Below are 23,656 nucleotides of genomic sequence, written 5' to 3'. Positions count from 1 at the left end.
CAGAACTCACTGTTCTTGTTCTTGGCACCTGGAGAAAACCAACACATTTCTCTGTTCTTGTGGAGCGTGAATCCACCTTAACCCAGATAAATGAGCCTTTAAGAAATTAATAAATCCTACAGCAGAGTCAGTGGCTTCAGGCTCTTGCTGACACAGCACTGTTGTGATATAACATATATCTTCAAATTAAAAAGAAAACAGCTGTGTCAGTGGACTTCAACATTACTAAATATTTTCTGGGGGAAAAAAAACATTTCAGATGAAGAATCAGTGGGAAAAAGAGGGTCTCTATGTAAAGGTGAGGTAGCAGAGAATTTTATCTCCAGTATCAGTAACGTTGTAAATATTACTATGCCTCAGTAAACTGTAAACTCAGCAAATCAACAGAAAATCACTTTTTTTTTTAAATCCCCCACCTGAAATAAATTCTGACTTTGACATTGTTCTAATGCCTAATACCCAAAGCCATTCGTCACCTTCTTGACTATAGTCGTGCTAAACGTCATTGGAAATATCTCAAACTCCAGAAGGGAGTTTTCACCCACACTGTGCCAGATGTTTGTGTATATTTCCCGTTTTTTTTTTTCCCATTTTGAATACAAAAAGTTGTGATATTGTGTTGTACTCACAATGCAGCCAAAGTCTACCGCGATGGATGAATTGATGAATTGATTAATTTAATAGGTGTTTTCGTGTTTTTAATTCAAGCATTCAAGAGACTTGATTATTGTTACATCACGTTAATACAATGACCTCGACTTTGAAATCTAGACTTTGAACTCCTGTGTGTGTGTGTGCGTGTGTGTGTGTGTGTGTGTGTGTGTGTGTGTGTGTGTGTGTGTGTGTGTGTGTGTGTGTGTGTGTGTGTGTGTGTGTGTGTGTGTGTGTGTGTCTCTGCAGTCCCACCCTGACGATGGCCCACAGGAACCTGACGGGCAGTTGCAACGTGAACTGTGGCTGCAGGATCCACGAGTACGCGCCGGTCTGCGGCTCTGACGGCATCACGTACTTCAACCCCTGTCTGGCTGGATGCAGCTCTGTGGGCAACGACAGCACCGGGGTGAGGAGGGCAGAGGGCTCATAGAAATGTTTATTTTTTATTAGTTTTTAAAAAATCCATTCAAAAGCTCTTATTGTGTTCCCGTCGAGGAAAAGAATCCCTTCAAACGTCGAGTAAAATCAAGGAAGTGATTGATGGTAAAGGTTTCCGAACGTTTTCCAAGGGAGAAAAAAAAAATCCTAATTGAAACACAAAGACCGGCGCTCTGTACGTTCCCACTCTATAGCACTGGAAATACAGGAAGTGACTACACAACAATGTCCAATAGGAAATCATAACAACGCGAGGAAATCAAATGTTTAGATTCTTTGTCCGCGTCGTTGATTGCTCCACGCTGCTGGTGCCGCTCAGTCTGTCCGCCGCAGAGCTGCGGTATTATTAGCTTCTTAATAAAACGAAGTTCGAGTTGAAATCCAGGAGGTTTGTGGTTCTTGCTCACAGGTGAGAAACTACACGGACTGCGGCTGCGTGCAGAGCAGGCAGGTCATCACGCCGTCGTCCGGTGGCCAGGTCAACCAGCTGCAGCTCGTCATCGTCAAAACGTACCTGAACCAGAACGGCTACGCCATGTCCGGGAAGTGTGACCGCACCTGCAACACCCTCATCCCCTTCCTCATCTTCCTCTTCATCGTCACGCTCATCACCGCCTGTGCCCAGCCCTCCGCCATCATCGTCACGCTGAGGTGGGACGTCGCCGCCACAGACTCAAGACTCTGTCATGACTTGGTTTGTGTGAAGAAATAAGATTCACTCCTTGACTGTCTGTCCTCAGGTCTGTCGATGAACAAGAGAGGCCTTTTGCTCTCGGGATGCAGTTTGTTTTGCTGCGAACTCTTGGTGAGTGGCAGGAATGACTGGGAATGTTTCATTATAGATGTAGAAAAGCCCTCAAAGTGAGTTGTCTTCATACTTTCCTTCTGATTGTTTTCATCTGAGGGTAAAAAACGACGATATGACTGTTGTTTCTCATAAAGCAACGATTAAGTTCTTGTTATTGAAGGTTCGCACTCACTGACATGAAATAATCAGAATTTTGTGTTGAAAAGATTTTTCATCATGAAGGAATAGTGACACCGAGTGGTGAAGAAGCGCCACTGCATGTTAAACATATAAATATTTGCACATTTGATAGTGTCGCTTTCGCGACACATATTGACTTTTACATTTCAGGTTCATGGTGATATGAATTCATTTAGTGGATTATGTGCAATAACTAGTTTTGTTCCTCCGTTGTTTTGTAAAGTAACATAAAAACAAATAAAATAACATATAACTGTATGAACAACAATATGTAAAGGTGACATTGTTGTGTGTATGATTGGGCTTTTTTATTTAGGATTAGGATGTTAAGAATAATATACAACAATGCTAATATTACAGATGTCAATCTCAATAGTAAAAGCCACCATAAATTCTGATAATTATAATAATCATCGGAAATGTGTTTGTTTGTTTTTTAGCTCTTTTTACTTTCATTTTCAGTTGCATAAGTAAAAATACACATACTTGTTTAATAACAGAACCTAATAAGAGAATATGTACTGATTCGGTTACTAAGTAAAAAAAAAATGTTTTTAAGAATATTTAGATTGAAGCATTAAAAAAGAAAAATATTGTGAATGAAGGAGGTTTTGTTTGTCTGTTTAGGTACAAAAAAGATAATTCTCCCTGCATGTGCTTGTGCCATCCGTTTAGGCTGGGTTCATTCAGTGACGTGAATAATAATAATAATAATAATAATAATAATAATAATATGAAACATGAGCTAAATTGAGAACTTAAGTCATGAAAAGTGCTTATAATTCTGTGTGGTGAAGCTAAACTCTTCAGTGGTTCTCTCTGAAACAAAGTCCAGGTTACGGTTGTGTTGAAGAGTAACTGATGACCCGTCTTTTCCTCAGCCTACATCCCGACGCCCATCTACTTCGGCGCGGTGATCGACACCACCTGCATGCTGTGGCAGCAGGACTGCGGCGTGCACGGCTCCTGCTGGGAGTACGACGTCACCTCCTTCCGCTTCGTCTACTTCGGCCTGGCGGCCAGCCTGAAGTTCGTGGGCTTCGTCTTCATCTTCCTCACCTGGTACTCGATCAAGCACAAGGAGGCGCGGGCCGAGCGCTGGCGCCAGCACCTGCCTCCGCTGGGCACCGTCAGCGAGCTCATCTGCCACGCCGGCGGCCACAAGAGCCACGCTCGCACGCGCTCCTGCCCCGTCTTCATCCCGCCGCGCCCCGACCCGCCGGCCGCCCTGCTGCTCAACCGCGGCCACAGCAGCCTCAGTTGCCCGGGCAACGCTCTCAAAGCAATAACCCCCCCCATCTTGTTGCCGCACCACCACAGAGGCTCTGCACATGTCTGAGAGCATGCCAGCCACCCTCTGGGGTCCATTGTGACATGTGCCTTCCTGTTTGTGTTTCCGCACAACACCGCATCTGCTCCACACCACCCGGACGGACCCCCCCCCACCACCACCACCACCACCCCCACCCTGATCCGCCGCCGCCGCAGGCGGAGACACAAGTGCGCCCACCACACCTAAAGGGCTGCTCATGTTTATGACGACAGGAGAGATGTTCTCATACTCGGAGCGTATCATCAGCTGCAGCCTCCCACAGCGTTCACGCAGAAGGTCAGACGATGTGAAGACTCCACATGGTGCTACTGTTAAAGGGCAGGGCATTAGAATCTCTGTACAGACCGATGAGTCATCATCAACACGGCGTCTAAAGCACAAACCTGTACTATGCAAGATCCAGTGTACAGCTCCTCCTCCTCCTCCTCTTCGTCAGTACTGTACAGCTCCCTATGTATCCCACACCTGCTCTTCTCTCTGAATACACAGACACCCCCCCACCCCCACCCCCCACCCCCACCCCCCACCCCCCATCGGCTCTGTCATTGCCCCAATATCCCCGTCAACATATCAGCCGAATCTCAAGTATCTCAGCCATTCCACCGGTTCTCCTGTCACGTTGTCTGGCATTTAGAGAAATGACTAGTTTTGTTTTTTTTATTTATTTTTTATTTTTTAAGATCTCTTCACCTCTTTAACTTTCCTTCTTTTCTTAACAGTGCCTCTCCGGCTGTCTCGGCCAGTTCCAGTACACACAGCTAGCTCCAGGGTAAACGCTAGCTGCTGAAAAGCCAGTCACTGTTCGCTCAGATTAGTGACAATGTTCGGTTTTCTTTTCTTTTCTTGCCTTCAGCTTTTATGGTCGGGGAAAGTGTCACAAAGCCTCTGCAAGGTAACCTATGTAGCTTCAATCCACACCGGCACAAATGGTAGTGTTTAATGACTTCAGTGAGTTTCATTCCACGTCCCGGCAGAAAACATGATCTCAGCTGTGATTGTGTGCTAAAGCTACTGTTCGTCCTGAAGATGTGAAGTTAGGTTTAAGTACGCAGCCGTTTTCTTTGCCCCCTCTTCATCAAAGTGAAATGATTCGTATCCAATCTGTCGCTCCGATCAGCAGATAAACGGACGCGTCACTTTGGTATTGTAACTGCTTCTAATAGTCATCGGATGTACATAGTAGGTATTTAGCTGTCTTGACTTTTAAAAAGGATTAGCGCTGCCAGCATGACCCCTTTTTATCCGCCAGCAGTAATCAGATGTCGGTTGTTCAGTTTGTGGGCGTTTGGGGCCATCTAGTGGTCACATGGAAGATTGCGCGAAAGCCAGTGAATGTTAAGTTGGTCAGACCTACTGTGTTATAGAATTCTTTATTAAATGGCTCACGATAGACGGAATCGCAGCTCTGGAGCTGGTGATCTGCTGCCTTACATATTTATTCTGCAGGAGATTTGAAGCTGCAGATTTCATGGCAATGTGAATAGATGCATCTTAAAAAAGTTAATTGAAACTGAAATATCCATTTTATTTTGAGTTTTGGACCATAAATGGAAGTATTTCAAGCTTTTTAATCAGATCCTCATTTAAGGATCTTGAAATATTAAAAAAAAAAAAAAATCTGTCACATTATTACAAATGACAGCTGTTTCTCATAATGATTCCCTCAGTTGGTCCGCACAGTGGTGAGGCGGTTCCTCCGCTCCCCTCATGTTGCTGATTGTGTGGCGTTTATATGGGTTTTCTCCTACAGTCCAGAAACAGTGACTGGGATCCTGGTTAAAGCAAAGAAGGGCATTTGGAGATAAACGAGCCAAATCTACACTCATCTCATGAGTTTATGAGTAACTTTAACTTTACAATAGTGTTTTTCGATGCACCGGTGTGTAACATTTACAAAGCAGCGTTTTGAGTCCGACGGTTGTCTTTGAGCTTATATTTAAATGTCTGACGGTCGTGTTTTCTGTAAAGCATTGGAAGAGGTGCTCCGGAGGCCTTTCTGGGGATCCCTGTAATACTTAGTGTGTCGAATGCACACAGAGTGAAATATGTGACACTTAAAAACCAAATTTTTAGGCTTTATGTGTGGGAGGATGAAGGAGAAGGTTGATAAAAGTTGCTGTATTTTATATTCTGAGTATTCTCAGTATTAAATTTAGTTTGTAATAGTTGGATAATCTAATGCGAGTGAATCAGTTTCAGTGATTTAACCTTTTGGGAGGGTGGGGGGCGGTGGGGGGGCAAGATGAATGCCATCCTGCCGGGTAAAGGCTTTCACGTGATGGCAGTGACTAATTCTAGTGTTATCATGACTTAGTTACCTCAAATTACATATTCGTAAGTGATCATCATGTAAATATTAACGAGGCAAATAAAAGCGTAATATAGAGCTTTTGCATAGTTAGAAGCATATTTATGAACTAACCCATACAATGTAGTTACACAGAAAAAAATAAAGCTACAAAAAAAATACAAATAAATGGTGGGTTTGTCTCGCGGTGCCTGAACAGTGTTAGGGACGAGGGTCGGGCTGTCGAAAATGTTTCTTTCGTCCTGTCAGAGTAACTAAAGTTAAATTAGGTGAAGTGTCTGAGTTTTGCTACCCAGAATGCCCCTCTCTTCATCTGTAATGCTTCTCTACTCTTCCCCCAGTGCGCCACATGTGTCAGGCTCGCTAACTCTGAATAAGAAGAAGCCAAACATGGTTACCTCACTGATCGCTATATATTGTCCCTTCTGTCAATGTGAAGTTGCTCAAAATGATTGTTGATAAAATGTTATATTAACATGGTAAAGAACAATAACATTTATGAATTACTGGTTTCAATCTAATCAGTTGAAAGCCTTTTGTGACCTTTTGTTTAAGGTACAGTATGTGTTTTTAGTCGACGGAATCATGTAGCATAGAAATACAAGCTGGCCACAGCCTGTTCAGTCTTGTAATACCACATTGTGCCACAAGATGGTACACTAAGGCCCCGTTTAAGTTTTGCGTTGAACTGCAATATTTTTTAAAACGATGTCCGCATACATGGAAATTGCGGAAACACTTAAAAGGATGTCGGTCCACTCGTGGGTGCCGCTTGTTTATGTAATGAAACCGCACAACGGGCACGCAGAGAACAACACGCTATAAACAAGGACGAGAACACGGACAGACGGCGAAGTTGGATTATTACAGTTGACTGTCGCCTCTAAAACTACCAAGTCCCAGGAGAATAATGTCATGACACTGGAGGCAAACGTTGTTGTTAATGTTAGGCCCCCCCCCCCCCCCCCCCCCGAGTCACTAGTGACTCATTACTGCCACCCAGTGCACAAAAGTGGCATCATGTAAACGTTCCATACTGTACCTTTATTGGTCAAAATCAGGCTTCTGTGAGGCGAACAAACCAAAAGGCGCACTCGTCTGCAGGGAAGTGTAGAGAACCAGTCATCACCTCCCTGCTCCCGGCACAGACGACTTCACTTTGACTGTAAGATAAGCTTTTAACACATCTCCATTTTTTTATTTTTTATTTTTTTAACCCCCCCCTGGATATCTGAACTGTATTTCATGGACAGAACAAGAAGCCGTACTCTGAAGGTTGAGCTCTTATTGCTTTGTGTTCCTCAGGAGCAGAAGTCCAATTAATGTTTGTGAACTCTTGGTTTACAAATGCCTTGAATACTTGATATTTGTCATTAAAAACTGGAGGAAAAAAAAACCTTGTTTGTGTTATTACAATGAGACATGTGGCGGCACGACACTCAAGGTTTGAATGGGTTTATTTCTTAACAGAGTCATGTGCAAACATTTCTTCACCCATTGCCAAGAAAAAGGAAACTGTTCATCGAACCACAAAAAAGAAATGCTTCACTTAATGCGATCTCTGTCTAAAACGAAGCTCCGCAGAGCGTTTCCCTCGGTCTCCCAGGATGATACATGTTTACACTTGAAATGAATTTGGCTGTGTGCAAAAATTAAAACTCTGGATTATCCAAGCGCTATGCCACACGCCACATAATTCTGGAGGAAAAAAAAAACAACAAAAAACTTACACAAAGAACATTTTACAAGCTTCTGGCGACGGTGTGAGCGCCTTCTTACGATTACCAAAATTGTACCTTGAAAGACTTGGATTGTGGATTGTGCACCAGTGCAGGGTGATTACTGGAAAATAAACACCGGTGGAGGGCAGCTCGGTGATCAGGGTCAAACAGTCTGTCCCACATGATTGTCTAAAATTAAAGAAAATTGCTAAATGTGGAAAAATGGAGACGGTTCCACGTATTTCAAAGGAGAAAAAAAAAAAAAAAAGAGTCAGCCGTGAAATAAATGTTATGTTAATTCAGAAGTTGACGATCCAGTTTTTTGTCCTTGAAGAGGAGAAATACTGGATGATTTGGGGACCACACACTGGGTGGAGCGGGTCGTTCTGAGGGGAAAGTCGAGTGCATTCGAGTCCAGTTTCACCTTCGGACTGGTTTGTTGTTTAAAGACCGGAGCGTACCAAAACTACTAATCATCTGTCCAGATGTTGAGATGGTTTAACCACTCGCACTGTTTCATAAAAACATATATTAAAATGGTGTTATCAATATGGAATTAATCTTCTTACTTTAAATTCCAACACTTTAGCTGCATTAAGGCTTTTTTTTTCTTTTCTAAATATATATTTGAAAAAAAAAGAAAAGAAAAGAAAAACATAACACTGTTTACTAATAAATGGAGGCACCAGTAAAAAAATAAAACAATAACTTTAAAACTCATTATAGATCTCTGACTGACTGAGGTGGCGTCGCTCGCCGTTGGCAAGTTTCCGTCTCCTGGTCACCGTGTCTCTGTGTCACCATGGCGACCCGGAGCTCAGAGGGTCTGAGGGTCCGGCGGAGAGCCACTGCCCTCGTAGTCCGAGGAGAGGGTCGGCGTGGGCTGAGGCGGCACTTTGAGTACCGGGGGGCCAGTCTGTGTGGTGGGGGGGCTCCTGGTGTTGCTGGCCTGTAACTTGGGCCGAGGAGTCTGTGGGGAGAAAGGGAGATAGCCTTGGGCCTGGAAAATGTCCTCCTCATCTTCGGGGTCTAGTTTGTGTGGGCCGGTGGCCTGCGTCAGGCCCGCCGCCGCCACCTGCAGGCTGTTGTGGGTACGTAAGAGGTTGTCGTGCCGCGTCTCCAGCTCGGTCAGCCCGTTACCGCTGAAAACGTCACCTTCGATCTCCTCCAACTGCCGCGCCCACGCGTCACTCCGGAAGAGAGTCTGGTCTCTGCTCGGACCTGATGAGGACGTCCCGGCGTCGGGGAGGTCGTTGACGACCCGTTCCGGTTTCCCGTCCCGCGTGGGCGCGGGTGGCGTTTCGTCGGGGGCGGGGGTGGTGAGGCGGGTCTCCGCGGCCAGGCCGGGCCAGACGTCGCCGGCGGAGGTCGAGTCTTCCCCGCTGCCCTCTTCGAGGCCTCCACCCCCACCCCCGGCCCCGGAGCCCAGCTCTGGCAGGCTGGAGTCGTCGAGCTCGTGAGTTTGGTTGAATGTGTTAAAAACGTGTCGCAGTGCAAACATATTATCTACATCCTTCTGGAAGTTGGCCCAGTTGTCTGGGCCGGGGCTGTAGTCAGGCCTACATTCATACAGGCTTTCGTTTATGCTATACAAATCCTCCAGTTCCTGCCAGTTCACCTCCTCATCTGTCAAGTTGGGGAGCTTAACCCTGTCGTCCGTCCCATATTGGCTGTGTGCTGGCAGGGAAAAAAAAAAAAAAAAAAAGACTGTGAGGATCTGTGGTGCCACGAACAGGGAGCTCTTTTCAAGTTTACCCAGACAGCATGCAGTCATGCCCAGCTTCTGGCTCTCACTAAAGCAGCCAACTCCCAGGGCTCTGCGGCCCAAAGCAGCGCACACGCACACACGCACACACACACACACACACACACACTCACACACCACACATTGAAGCATTAGATACACTAGCACTCGTACTGAGCACAAGCCACAAACAGTGCAAACACATGCTACATTTAATTAAATTTTTTTTTTTTTAAACTAAGTCACATTGAAAAAAAGGGAAAAAAAAATATATTATACTGCACAAAAAAAGGGAAGAAAGCTGCACAGGAAATGTGTAATGGCACAGTTAATGACAGGCCTGGGCTGGATTGAAATGCAAAGTCAGACAACCTGAAATAAAAAAAGAGCTCAACAGCAGGACAAATAAAAAGGTCAACAAAACAAGAAGCAGCTCAGAAAAAAAAAAAAAAGCCAATGAGCCTGTGAGTGAATCCCCAGAGAGGAAGATTAATGCAATCAGGGAGAAACACACAAAGAAGTTGCAGCAAAAGCCTAAAAACCAGAGATGGACTCGGTTCGATGTCTGCAAGTCATTAAAAAATAAATAAATTTTAAAAATGGAGGAACAGAAGTATCAACGCCACAATTTCATTTGTCTTTCCTTCACGAGATCAGTGCTCTTGCTACTAAAGAAGGGAGACGTTGCGACAGACTCACAGGAAGGAGAGGCTCGGTCTCCTCTTTGACCACTTTCGGTGCTGCTGTCGCCTGGTAAGCAGGTGCCAGAAACAGAGGTCAAAAGGTCAGAGGGAGGACAGAGAGGCAGTAACTCAAGCGTCCCTTCTACCACCAGCTACTGGCCACTAGAGGGAGCTACTCCGCATGAGATGGGTGGTGACTGGTGAGTGTGACCTGGTGTGAAATGTGATGAGTGAAAGGAAAAGTTTCACATTTTGGGTGAGATTTCTTTCCAGTGTTAGACGAGATTGATGCTCCTCTCATATGTGTCCAACCAGAAGAAACCTACTGCTCAACAGATTTCTATTGTACCTCCTTCAGGAGGCAAACCTTCCCTGACAGTCTACTAGTGAGAAGCTATACATTGAGGTTGGAGAAAGTACTTACTTACTAGTTATAGTAAATTTATGTATGGAACTGAGGCATTTTAAATAAAATCAATAATAGAAAATGCAACAATAACAAAATTAAAGCTCTAAAATAGGCCCTGATATCCAAACCACGAGTGTGATAAACAGTGAAAGTTCCACATTTAGCTGCAGATCACCGTTAGAAAAGGCATAAGGATTTTAAACGATCTGCATTTGTTACTATACAAATTAATTTGAATTGAATTGAGTCAGGGGTGGCAAACTCATTTCAGTTCAGGGGTCACAAACAGCCCAATTTCATCTCCAGTGACCTGGACTGAAAAATTAGAACAAAGGCTAAGAACCTTTTTTTCCCCAAAAATGTATATAATCTCAACATAAAACTCATTTCAATGGTATAAAATACAGTGAAATGTCCTCCAAAATATAAAGAATTAATACAACTGGCAGCATTTTGAGACTAATGCGAGTTTGGTTCTCGGTGTTCAATATTGAATATTAATGAAAAAACCTGTTAGAAAGTCAAAGTTTCTAGTTTCCTCAGTTCGAGCTAAACACGGCGGCGGCGTCAATCATCTGAGATTAAATACGCCGATTTCCCAAAATGTGAAACTGTTCCCTTAAGTGAATGTGATGATGATGCATGAGTGGGATGATGGTGTCATGCATTGGTCATTCACGTGCACCTGCTGCTTGCCCCCTGCTTGGGGTCGACCCTGAACTCTTGATTTCAATACAGAACGTTTGCATTCAAGCGGAGGTGTGAAAACATGTAGCGGGGAGCATCAACGCTGCTGATTACATGTTGGAGGGGCTGCGGACTGACGTCACGAGGCAGGTAAAGGTGAAGACGGAACGGATGTGGGCGGAGGTGAAGACAAATGAAGAAAACGTTTGATTTGTTAGCGTGTTCCCAGCATGCAGGCAACAGATCAAGCGTTGGCGCTCCATGGATGGATGTATTAGTGGGAATGATGCGTTTTGGCCCATGCAGGTGTTAAAGAAAAAGAAAAAAAAGAAAAAAGGGAAAAAGCCACTGAAGAGAGACAAAACTTGGCGGATACCTGTGTGGCTCATAGCTTCCTCCAGCTTTACCTCCTGATCGGAAAAATAAAAGCAATCGATTGTTAATGTTTTGATTCAAGGAGACGAGGGAGGTGGGGGGGGGGGGGTGGGGTAAATGGATCATTCACACGGAGGACTCCTTCATGCACGGCTGCTACACGCTAGGGAGAAATGCAATTACTGGATGATTGTAAGGAAGGAGGAGAGGAATGAGGAGAGAAGTTTGAAGTCAGATTAAAGTGGTTTGAATGGTGATGAGTTCAGCTGGTTTTCCCCTTCAAAGCAAAACACACAAAGGTTATCCAATCAGGTGATTCTCAGGGTTAAGTCACCCCTTAGCAAACAGATGCTGCTGGATCCATTACACCTGACAGCTTAATTTCAATCATCTGTTTTTCCAACCATAGCATCGCTGGATGAAACCACAACTGCAATTTCATTGGTTCAACAGGGCTGGAATGGGACCCGCGGACGGGCTGCCAGTGCAAGTAAGAGGGTTTCTGTTGCTTCGTGACATGCGTTGGCATACTTCTGACAAGTCCAACATGCCAGTACCGAAACACAAGCGGTTTCCTCTGAGCGGCCTGGTTTCCCCTCTCTCCAGCTGATAATTACAGACGTGGAGGTTCTGTCCTCGGGACATAAACAACGCAGCCCAGTTCATGCCACACACAAACACTAAACAACAAGGCCCCGGAGGGTAAGGCCAATGCGGCCTTGCTTATTAACCACGTCCGTAACGGGACGTCTGCTCTTGAGGATGCTTGGACCGTGTGGTGAGAGTTTAGGGAAAAAACATTTAAATACTGTGGCCGGCTGCAGCAGTGATGCATGACGGGCTTAAATAAAACGCCAGACTCAATTACAGTGACGACAGCATCCTGCAAATAATATCACTGACACTCGGTGACTCACAAAGGAGGAAAAAGGCCAGGACACACAACTATTACATGGTTGTCTTACACTGGTGCAGCGTAAAGTTTAAACTGTATGTACGCGAGGGGAGATATCCAGCAGATGATCCTGGGCTGAAAGAGAGAGTGATGACAGGGAAGTGTGACGTATGTATGATTGTGAAGGGAAAAACAAAACAAAGCTGAACACGCATCAAGGAGACGCAAATCGGATTGATGATTCATTCACTTCCACCTGAAATGTCAGCATACGTCCGGAGTGGATCATTCCCAAACACATGCAGCATGCAGGTAATGCGCAAAATCACTGAGACTGAAGCAGATCCACACAAACAAAAGAGCGAGTCGAATCGCACGGACAGGACTCCCATAAGCAGATATACCTTCTCAATAAACCCTCACATTATGTTTGTTTTCAACTTCAAGACTAGAATAAAAGAGATCCACCTGTGGTCCTCCGTGTTTCTTTTGAGCAGCCATGAGATAAAACTCTCCAATGTACGGAGTATAGACACTTTCCAAAGCCTGATTTGTGCATGTTCATGTTTTGTCTGCTCTTTTCCAGGGTCACCACATGTTTGATTTGCTAAAAGGTTTTTCATGCCAGATGCCCTTCTCGATGCAACACTGAGCAAATATCAGACCTATTGTTGTAAACTCCAGTTAAAAAGCTCATTTCCTTAACCACTGCCCTAAACTTAATATACACACCAATTCTTCTGCGCGAGGAAGCTGCTTCAGTCATTTGGGGAGTTAAATCTACTTTCTACACCCAGTGTATCAGTCCACAAGTTCAATCAACTCACTCAGGACTAAAGTTCAGTCACTAAAAATCAGAGTGAAAGTGTCTTTACCTGCGTCCAAGCCTTTGGGTCGAGGGCTACACTGCTTGTGCCCTTGACAGCTCCTCATCTCCATGAGCTGGGCATGTAGTGTGTTCAGCACGTCCCGATCCACTGCATACACTGCGTTTGTCAGCTGTACAATGACACACACACAAACACACGCACACACACAAACACACCCACACACAAACACACGCACACACAAGAAAAACGGGAAATTGAGTCAAAATCGAAAATTCTGTAGTCTTTTACAGTAGAAGTCGTTTTGCAGATGATGAGAGAAACTACATTTATTTTCTGAAGCCACTGGAGGAGTAGAAATGATGTATAATATTACATTGTAACATCCTATACATCCCCTACATCCATTTCAGTGCAGGTTCACAATACGCTGTCAAACTCATTGTCCTCTGCAAGTTCATGAAAACCCCATTGCACAGAGTAGCAGCCAATGAACCTATAAGACTGCTAAAATCACACAGTCTGTGGGAGTCTTTAGATTTTGGGCCAAAAACACTGAACTTACACGAAGCCGTTCCCACATGAAAACTCTTAAAATTACAAACCGCGCACAAACTTTTACGGGCGGGTTTTACAACGCGGGAGCCAATGAAAACCGCTCCGGAGAGACAAAGCAGACGCACACATTCGGCGAGCGCGGCTGAGTGACGGCAGACAGATGTTCACCCACCTGGTATGGGTCGCTGTTGAGGTCAAAGTACTCCAGGAAGCCGGTGGAGAACTCACAGAAGAGGGTGTTGTGGGTCTCGTTGATGGTTCTCAGGCACCAGTAGGTGTTGTTGTTGGAGCTGGTGCAGGCGCAGAATCCACCCACTGCATGATAATCAGCATTGGCATTGTTGTCAGTCTTCATCGTTTATATGGTGTTGACATAACACGAAAAAAATGACTTACGGAATGACTGAACCAAGCTTGGTCGTCTCTGTCATCAGTCTGTGAGGGTTTTGTGCATTTTGTACATTGTGTGTTAAAAAGAGAGAAAAAAAGTCTGGCGCTACGTAAAAAACACCAATGCCATCAAATCTATTTTGTTGAAAAGCTTTGACATAGCCAAGACTGATCATGACCAAATCCCGTCTTCTCTGTAGTTATTAAATACTTTTTGGGGGGAAAAAAGTGACTTGTGAAAAAGCTGAGAAAAATATTGATGATGGAGAAGGTGCCTCAAACATGAAAACCCAGCAAAAGAGCTTAGAAGTCATGTAAGCCTTTAAGGCAGTGGTTTTTACTGAAGAAAAATCCTGAAGAAAAATCATGCCACAAGCTTTGAGACAGTCAAAACATTACAAAGTTCAAAATAAGTTGAGGAAAATGTACAAAAATGCTCTGGGAGGGCTTAAGAATTGTGTTAATGGTACAATCCCGTAGAGGGAGTATGCGTACAGTGTTTTCAGTGCACACTCCAACAGTGTTTTGGGTGTGTTCACACCAGGATTCGTCCAATTGAAAATACACCCTACCGTTTTTGCCCAGTAAGCTGCCATTCAAACTCCGGGATGCAACAAACAGGCAGAGTGATCCTGTTTTAAAAAGCAGGTCTGCCTCCAAACAAACTGTCATGCGGTTTGACTTAAGTCTGAGCACAGCAAACGGCTGTAAACTTATGTCGACACAGACGTGCCGGGATATAAAAGCACTGAATCCTCCAAAGTAGATATTCATTGATGTGCGAAACAGAAGAAGTATTTATTTATTTTTTTAGTTGCTGGTCAATTCTCAGCTGGTTATACCTTCACAACAATAACCCTACATGAAGAAAGTTGTGTCTTAATATTATGTTGTTTATACATTTATATTGTACCTAATGAGTTTTTTAAACATATATTAGATCCAATTATAATGTTTGAGCTTCCTTTTGTTCTTAATCGATCCTCTTGGGGAAACTTATTTCTCTGCATTTAACCATCCGAGTCACTCTAAGATCACTTGGTTGCTGCAGTGCAGTGCTGAGGCTGATGCTGGGGGTCAGACTGCTGCCTTGCTCAGGGACCTCCTGTGGGCCACCTCCAAACACAAGCTTGCTTCTGTAACTTCTCGGTCACCAGTGTACACGGCAGTGGTTAGCACTCTCGCCTCACAACAAGAACACCTCAGTGTGTGTTATCAAAGTGTGTGAGTGGGGTTTCTCAAAGCGGTCTGGTTTATGGGCACTACGGAAGAGACAAAAGCTTCTTCGGTTCTTTTATACGTACGTGACCAGAAGGGAGCCGTCTGCCAGTGGTCGTTGTTGTGCGTGAAGCAGGTGAGGCCCGGCAGGCTGCAGTCGTCGCCCTTCCTCTGCCGCTTCTTCTCCTTCCGCTCTTTTTTCCTCCTGCGGATCTCGTTGTACAGCTGCGTCTTCCCGTCTAGCTCCTGCACGGCCTCCCTGTCCGCCCGAAAAACGTGAGAGAATCACAACCGTGTGACGCGAGCATGACATCAGCCCCCGGACCCCGTCCGCTGCCAGGAACCACAGTAATGGAGGACACAGAGGGGACTTCCAGAAGGCATCAGCGATACCGGGCTCTGACAGCCTGTTTACTTTCATGTTTAAGCTCTCACTATGTCCAATTTTCTCTGGGATGACATTCTAGCCACTGTCCCCTCTTCCTCCCCGCTGCAACACACAACAGGCTTTGCTGAAAAACAGCTGCTTTGTATTGGCATAATCGGTTCCCAGTGTCTCCCGGTGCAAGCTGATCACTGTGTTTGAGGGACTGACTGATTTCCCCTCTGTTGGATCATTCTATCTTTCCATGCAACTCAATCACTTCCAGACTAACACGCACATGAAGCCGGGCCGCGGCCAAACATCTGCTTTGTCATTCAAACGTTACTCGGGGACCAAACATTTAATGAAAACTTATGGTACGCATGCCTTCTTCAGAAACCTATGTGTGTGTTTTAGGGTCCCGAACATCGACAAACACATGACAGCACACACAGAAATGCACACACACACACTCACACACACACACACACACTCACGATGGAGTTGCTGACTTAATTGGGAAAGCAGCCGAAGTGAAAATGAGCTGGGGCAATTTCCGTGGCATTCAGGCAGCATGCAGTATTTGCAGACTTTTAGCCAGTTGCAGATGTTATGCTCAGTATTAATTAGAAAGCGGATTAATGATACTGAAAAGGGGAAACCCAGAGAAACTCACTTAAATGGATGGAGTTGATCATTCCTGTTCTTCACTCTCTCTCCCTTGTTTCTGTGTCCTTTGCTAAAGTAGCTGGTTTTATGGACAGAGAAAGAGACTAAGGATTTTGAAGGAAAACTTTATATGTGTGCAATCCAACACAATCCTACAAGACGTTCAAAATAATTCAAGTAAAGAAGTATTCTTGGAGGTGAAATCTGAATGACTGACCTCCTTTTCCCACAGTCACAATCGTCCGGCCGTGTCCTCTTCAGGTGTCCTCTTACTTCTCGAAGGTTTTTGATTTTGTCCTGAAGTGCTTCAATCTAGAAAACAAAACCCCAATACTCTCAATCGTTTTTTTCCCCCCAAAATATATAACTTCTAGCAGAAAATCTCAGAAAGGATTGATTTGAGGGTCTTTGGATGGACGTCACACACTCACCTCCTGGTCGACGTAGCTCTTATGATCTTTCCAAGCTCTCGAGGATTGGTAGATTTCTCTTTCACAGTGGACACTATCATTCATCAGGATGTAACACCTATAAAACAAAAAAAAGAAAAAAAGATCTCTGTTACAGGTTGCTCTTTGATTATTCTTCAACCCTTTGAGAGGAACTCATGTCTTACTTGTGGGTGACCTTCACAGAGTTGGGGTATCCCACTGCGTTTGTATCGTCTGCCAGCATTTCCTGAGAGCCGTCGTCAGACGCCAAGTCGAAATTGGGGTCCTCTGGATTATAGTGGCGCTTTGAGATGACCCGGCGGCGGATGGCTGACTGATCGTCTGCCTGGAGGTCAATGTCATATATCTGACCTTCGAACTCCACGGACAGAGAGCGAGTAGGGCGCGTGTGAACGAACCGCGGCCGGAAACCTGTGGGAAGGAAAAATCAAACTGTTTCAGTTCATTTATATACGTTAATGCTGGTTTTATCCAACTTGGGGTGCAGGGTGAACCCAGGAAACATCATCAGCACACACTTTCATAACCACACCTATTGGCTGTAGCTGTAGGAGGAAACAGAAGTACACATAGAAAATTCATGTGAACTCTACTGAGATTCGAACCTGGGCTTTTTTCCACTGTTGGGCACCCACACTAACCACTACACCTCTCTGCAGCCTTAAATTTAAGACGTATTTGACTTGCTTCTGCTTGCACTTTTTTTAAACAACACTAGAGGGCATCAAACAACTCAAAGAAGCAAACCTGACAGCCGATACAGAATAACTTCCAGAGCCCAAATTCCACGACTTGTTGAAGGATGTTTGCATTTTGTGTGCATCTGTCTCCCTTTAGAGCATAAATAATCCATTACACGACATCAAGCCTTGAGCTTTTAAAGACTTCATTTTTCCAAAACTGTTATTGAGACGTGGACATCAGTAGATACAAGGTGCAGGTTAACTGGAGCGGCGACTTCAATGAGCTGAAATAATGGAAATAATCCTGCACATATGTACAGCTACGTCCTAGCGGTTTACGTTACCGGACTCATGTCCGTACACATATGTTGACAGTGTTTACTCACGCTGGCCTGATGAGGAGGAGAACTGGCGGTGGGAGCGGCGATCGCTCCGGGAGGGTTTGTAGGAGGGGTCCGTACAGTCGCAGCCCCTCTCTCTGGCGTCATAGCTGCTGCGAGGCTTCAGGCTGCGGGCCCTCTTCCTGGAGCCTTCCTTTGAACCACCTTTGCACTTCTGTATCCTCCACTTCCCTGTGATCTCCTCGATGCAATGCCATTTCTGTAACAACCAAACCAATGTGTTATTAATTAATTTGTTTATTTATACCAGTGGTTTTCCATTTGTGGGATGGGCCTCCCCTGGTGGTGCCTTTTTTAGTGGGAAAAAGATGGGGAATGCTTAATCTATTCCTTTTTATTTGGGTAAAAACATCATGATTAAAAGGGATAACTGGACTAAATTAGAGAGGCGCGAAGCTGTTTATTTTATTAAAACATACACTTTCAGAAGTGAATTCATTTTAAGAGTAATGAAGACAACCATAAGCGGACAAACTTTAAGAAAGAAACCTTTGTTCTGCAGTGATTTTAGTGGCTCCTCAAGCAACACATGTTTCTGACAGACTCATCGGGGACATATTTGTCTGTGGGAACAAATGATGTCCACAAGCAGCGAGAAAGATAAACCAAACCTACCACATGAGATGAATTGGATCTGTCTGAGGTCTAGAAAACAAAGCGGAAACCCCTATCACTCTCACACTGGCTCCGTCCATGCCAAGTGCGTCAGCAGTGTAATTGTGTTAAAGATTCACACACAAATACACAAGTGCATCCTCACAACATGCATTCTCACCGGGAATAAAGAGATTTGGGGGCTAAATGCTGCATGCTAGGCCTCATATGAAAGCAACAGACACATCTGTAGAGCGCGGTGCAGATGATCTGTGGTGAGTGTGGGAACGAGGGTCCAAACAAAGGCCCATAAGACGGATCGGGTTTCTGTTGGAAGAGCTTGCGGGCCCAGCAGAGAAGTTATCTCAGCAATAGACAAGACGCAAGAGGAGAGAGACGTATTGCCCCTGGAGGATTAAACAAAAAAAAAAAAGACGAAAAAAAAAAGAACCCACTTTCTTTATTCTTCTCCCCGGCTCACTTTTGAGTTTTTAAAGGTAATTCAGCAGCATAACAGCGCAAATGGATGTGAAACAAAGCAAGCGAGTGGTGGTTAGTTAGGAGTGTAATTTGCTGCCTGCGGAACAGTGAGTGCTCGAAATGCGTCACAGCTTTCAACAAATGTCATTTTACAGCCATCTGTGTTCGCACTTAAAAAATTTACTCGGCAGGATGCTTAGTGGTTTTCATTTGTTAGGAACACAAAAGACATCCGTGCGACTTGAAAGGGAACGAGAACTGCAAGTCACTCAGTGTCTTCAGCCCCTTCGATGTACCGCAGTGAAAATATCATATTTAGACCTTGATTCGTTCTGAAAGTCCACGGGAGAAGCCTTTTATGATTTAGTTGAAGCATATCCTTATGTATCTTGCAGAGCGCATTTTAAAACCAGGATTACAAAGTGCTTTACAATTAAACAACAGTCTAAAACCTTTGTTTCCTGGAGCATGCCAGATTGCCTCCAACAAAGACTGTGGACCGCCTTTGAAATGTTGGGTTTTCTGAAACATAATATAACACTCAATCTTACAAACATACAAAAGCAGAAGAATTCAAAATAACTGCATGACTTATTAAGGTTTCCTTTGATATGTGATATAAGCAGTCCTCTAAAAGATGCAAGAAAAAGGTGAAGGAATGTTGGCTATGTCACTTTTGAATATATCCAAACCGATAAAGGTTTGAAGAAGCCTGGACTCAGCTTGTATCTGAGAAGCAAAAGATTTGGATGTTTTCCATGTGATTTCTTCTTAAACTGTGCAAACAGATCAGAGGTTTTCTTGTTTCTGTGACACGTTGTTTGTCCCACCAATCAAATTATCCTCGGTCGCCACAATCCTTTCTCATGAGGGAAGGACACAAGGCGTTTTCGGGTAATTTAAAGACTTCCTGGGCCTGGAGAGTGTGATCACGTATTAAAAACGAGCATTCTTCCAAAGGATAATTCATCATTTAATGCCGAGGACCTCATCTTTTCGAAGCCTCAGAATATTTGATTGTTGCATGTTGGGAATGCTCTTGTCCATTTTTCACGAGCCAGTGAGTGTTTGTAATTTGACATCAGCCTCATTCTCTTACAAGCTGAAGTGCCTGAAACAGTCATGCAAAGAAAGTAGAACAAAGATGGCAAACAAAGTCTAAAGCAGGCCCCTTCATCATATGGCCCAGGGGTCATCTGCGGCCCTTTAGCTCTGCCTTCAGGGAGGCAACTTGAATCAAATGAAAATAACAATGATAACTAATGTTGATGATGGTAAAATGAATTTGAAATCATTATAAAAGCTGCTTGGATATTAGTCTTGACATTTTAAGTGGAGCACGTTGACATACCATACCAGGTAAAATTCACTTTTACTAGCAATTTGCAATGGTACGCATTATAGAAGAATACATTGATAGAATACGTCTTTCCACTGGAGGATATTCCTATTCATGCCTTGCACAATTTATACAGGTGCTCAATGTATGCACGCTCCCATTTGGAGTTTGTAGTACGCACAGAGCCAAAAAACGGCCGCATTGCTGTCTTTAATAAGTGATTGTTGCACACGCACATTTATGTGGTCATAAAATGAGTCTGGACTGCATTAGTAAGACCGCTAGGAAAATCTGCCTGTCATTTAACACTACCTGAAAGTTGTAACAATTTGTATTGTTCAGGCCGCTCTGCTCCAAGGCCACATACTGCACGGTATGGCTGGTTGGTGTGCCAGAAAATTAATGGGCATTGATGAAAGGGAAGTGCCAACAATTGAAGGCACCACAAAACAGTGCAAAAGGGTCCAATTATAAACCAAATGACGTGCTGTAAAAGGCTATTTCACTCGCTGCTCCACAGAATTCTTCAATCGATACCATGGAGATCTCTTTAACGTTGCTTTTTTGTATGCCAGATATCAAGAGGAAACATGTATGCCTTTCTGCAGATAAAATGACTGCATACTTCTGGAAAATGGGTGTTTCTTTTACCTGTCCAGGCTGTTCACATGCTGTCTGGAATTCAGCCTGCTGGCACGTCTCTCGGACCTTCTTGTACTTGGGGAGGCTGTTGGTGTGTTGAGTGCTGGTTGAGTCATCCTTCTTTCTCAGGATCTTTCTGCATGAAGACAGAAATTAAAGGAAAATCCATCAAGCAACTGATTTATTCAAGTCATTATAATTGGGTGGCTATGACTGAGTTGGTAGAGTGGGTTTAATGCCCTTCATGTCTCGTCCATGTGGAAAAGTATCTTTGAGCACGACACTGAACCTCATAATCCTCCTGTTGGTGTGTCAGAATCTTGCATGGCAGTTAGCACCACTGGTGAATGTCAGTGTGTGCATGATAATGAGAGTTAATGGTTGTACGTGACAGATCATGTAAAACAGGGGTGTCAAATATGTGACGAAGACATTAGCAGCAATTCTTCACTGTACAATTAAAGTGAACTGAAGTAATTTCTTAGTGCAAAAAGTGCTTTGTGCTTTCAGTTTCAGTCATGGCCAGCGCAGTGTGTTTTCATGGACATGTAAATGGATATGTAATGCAGTGTCTGTATGCACCGGAGCGTCTGGCCATGAAGCTCAGCTCCAAGCCAACCTGATTGACCTCAGCTTGGCATCACGTTCAACTTCCCCACCCCATTTTCCTCTGCGACCGCCGCAAACTCTGTCTGAGCCCCTGCTGCAGCCACGCCAGCCTCTCGGTCCCCTTGGCCATCAGCAGCCCTGCCAACATGCCCAGGGTGCCCGCAGCCCACAGACAGGATGGCGACGACAACGAAGAACAGAACAACCTGTCCCCTTTAAAGGGGGAGGGCCACCGCCGTGCCCAGGTCTTTGTAGCGCTCCGCTCCGGGGACAACAGCCAATGTTCACACACCCACTTGGCCGTGATCTATCGCCTTGAGCCAAGTGTGATTAAAGACCTCGCAGATGTTGATGTCACTTCCTATTGGCTGCATGACATAGATGATTAGATTCTCAAACAACACCGTCAGACCCAGCTGTCAGTCAGCATTTCACAGGCTCAGTGGTAGTACTGTAAGGTCACGTGAGGATATGAAATCGCCAACACGTGTCACATGACCAGTGAGGAAACTGTAGCAAAACATCCGCTACTGTGTGTGTGACAGAGAGAGAGAGAGCGAGAGAGAGAGAGAGAGAGAGAGAGAGAGAGAGCGAGAGAGAGAGAGAGAGAGAGAGAGAGAGAGAGAGAGAGAGAGAGACCTCTACACAGGCTAATCTCAACATTTAGAGACAAGTGGAGCAGCAGACAGCTTTCACAAACAGCCAGGATTAATGGAGGAAAGGATTAACAGAGTTCGATCGCTAAATCTAAAAGGTCATACTTTTTTTTTTTTTTTCTCTTCATGCAGAGACGCCAATAGGTGTGTTACTTGTTCTTTCACTGTAAACGAATCTGCATCGGGGAAACTACATTGTTTTTGCATTTTTGTTTCAATAAACCTTTTAGAAAATGATGTCCGTTTGCGTGGAAATGGCAGAAATGCTGAAAACATGTAGTTTAACAATGTCGGCTAGACCACGAGTTGGTGCTGCTGGTTGTTTTCGTAGTGAAATCATACTTGCATTGTCAGTGGCTCCGAGCACCATTGTCATGTAAACTGAAACCCTAAACGCAACTAAAGTTTTCCATTTTCACTTGAGAACGTCATGTAATTGAGGCCTTAGTTGTTTTTTCTTCTTCTTTTTTTACAGATTCAACTTAAACCTTCCTCAAGAACCTGTATCTTGCAAAGACAAGCATGATGGGATTATATCCCCCCCCCGCCCCCTCTGGTCACGTCTCTGTCAGTGTAGCCCATGCATTAGGACAGATAAACATGTCAAGTGAACAATAGCGGGCTGTCGGAGGGGAGGTATCATTTTCTGCAACATGTATCCCATGGCAGACTAGGTTAAATAAAGAACTGTCAGGGTTTGTGAGAAAAAACACACTGTTTGCAACTGAGTGCACTACAAAGAAAACAGTCTTGGGGGAACAGTGAAGCGTTTGCTGCAGCGAGGCTGCTGCATTCCACACCGAGGGAGCTGGTGACATGTCCTGTGAGTGGATCGAGTGCGCGCCTTCCAGCCATTCCTCAGGTAACATCATCCTGAGCCCGGCGAGCCTTTGTTTATTTTGCGTACGTCTGGCTCTGCCATGTTTTTGAAATGTATCATCCGTCTGTCTCCGTCAGTGCTCAAACTGCAGGCTAAGTCAAGTTTGGGGTCATTATCATGTGCTTAATATATGCAACCCCCCCCCAAAAGAGAGAAGGACAAACTTTACCGTTCCTGTAAATGACCAAATGGCCTGGTCACACATGTGTCACTGCCTCTCGTGTGAACTGCCCTAATATGCCAGCTGTTTATAGTTTTACCAAACAACTTGTGAGTACTTCACTGTCTTCCTCCATCATCTCCTTCCAAGACCACTGCGGTCAGGAAATGTCTGTCAAATCCCAAATAACTGGATAAGGCAGCTATGCCGCTTGCCGAGGGGGCACACATCGACTCTCACACATTTCGAGCTGATTTACATGTTTTTGTCAAGTTTTAGCGACACACAATGATCTGTAATGACATGGATGTGCCTGTGGTGTGGAAAAAGAATAAAAAGCCCCAGTTTACCCTCGCTCCACCAGGAATGTGTCTCTCCAGACTTTGGGTTTCCGGTTGGGTTTGAATCTGGGAAAACAAAAGCGAACACAGTTTATAGGATTCATATGGCCTCTGCACTCTGCTTCAGCGCGTTGGGACATAAGGCTGACCAAATATAT

General features: G+C 44.5%; 2 protein-coding genes across 5 annotated transcripts in view; one reads left to right on the top strand and one right to left on the bottom strand.

Moving 5' to 3' along the window:
* Nucleotides 1-3,419, top strand: part of slco5a1 (solute carrier organic anion transporter family member 5A1) — a gene marked incomplete at both ends in the record, with an annotated part of 35,434 nt that extends 32,015 nt beyond the window's left edge. Inside the window, 4 exons of the mRNA XM_080489052.1 lie at nt 901-1,060; nt 1,502-1,743; nt 1,833-1,897; nt 2,962-3,419. Of these exons, the coding sequence (XP_080345178.1) occupies nt 901-1,060; nt 1,502-1,743; nt 1,833-1,897; nt 2,962-3,419 (925 nt within the window). The remainder of the gene's footprint in view (nt 1-900; nt 1,061-1,501; nt 1,744-1,832; nt 1,898-2,961) is intronic.
* Nucleotides 3,420-8,010: 4,591 nt separating this feature from the next.
* sulf1 (sulfatase 1) overlaps nt 8,011-23,656 on the bottom strand; it is a 40,743-nt gene continuing 25,097 nt past the window's right edge. The window contains exons 9-20 of one of the 4 annotated variants that reach the window (XR_013936410.1): nt 23,508-23,564; nt 20,862-20,988; nt 17,783-17,996; nt 16,878-17,124; nt 16,693-16,789; nt 16,479-16,573; nt 16,269-16,340; nt 15,315-15,487; nt 13,779-13,935; nt 13,111-13,221; nt 11,342-11,375; nt 8,011-9,119 (exon numbers count right to left, since the gene is read on the bottom strand). Coding sequence is in view for 3 of the 4 variants with exons in the window: in XM_080490035.1 (XP_080346161.1) it covers nt 8,260-9,119; nt 13,111-13,234; nt 13,793-13,935; nt 15,315-15,487; nt 16,269-16,340; nt 16,479-16,573; nt 16,693-16,789; nt 16,878-17,124; nt 17,783-17,996; nt 20,862-20,988; nt 23,508-23,564 (2,209 nt within the window). In the remaining variant the exon portion in view is untranslated. Of the gene's footprint in view, nt 9,120-11,341; nt 11,376-13,110; nt 13,235-13,778; nt 13,936-15,314; nt 15,488-16,268; nt 16,341-16,478; nt 16,574-16,692; nt 16,790-16,877; nt 17,125-17,782; nt 17,997-20,861; nt 20,989-23,507; nt 23,565-23,656 lie in introns of all 4 variants that reach the window. The other 3 variants (XM_080490033.1, XM_080490035.1, XM_080490034.1) reach the window with 3 other exon arrangements.

Source organism: Lipophrys pholis (genome assembly GCF_963383615.2).
Source record: "Lipophrys pholis genome assembly, chromosome: 20".
Classification (NCBI taxonomy): domain Eukaryota; kingdom Metazoa; phylum Chordata; class Actinopteri; order Blenniiformes; family Blenniidae; genus Lipophrys; species Lipophrys pholis.
This window is presented reverse-complemented; position numbering and strand designations above follow the sequence as displayed.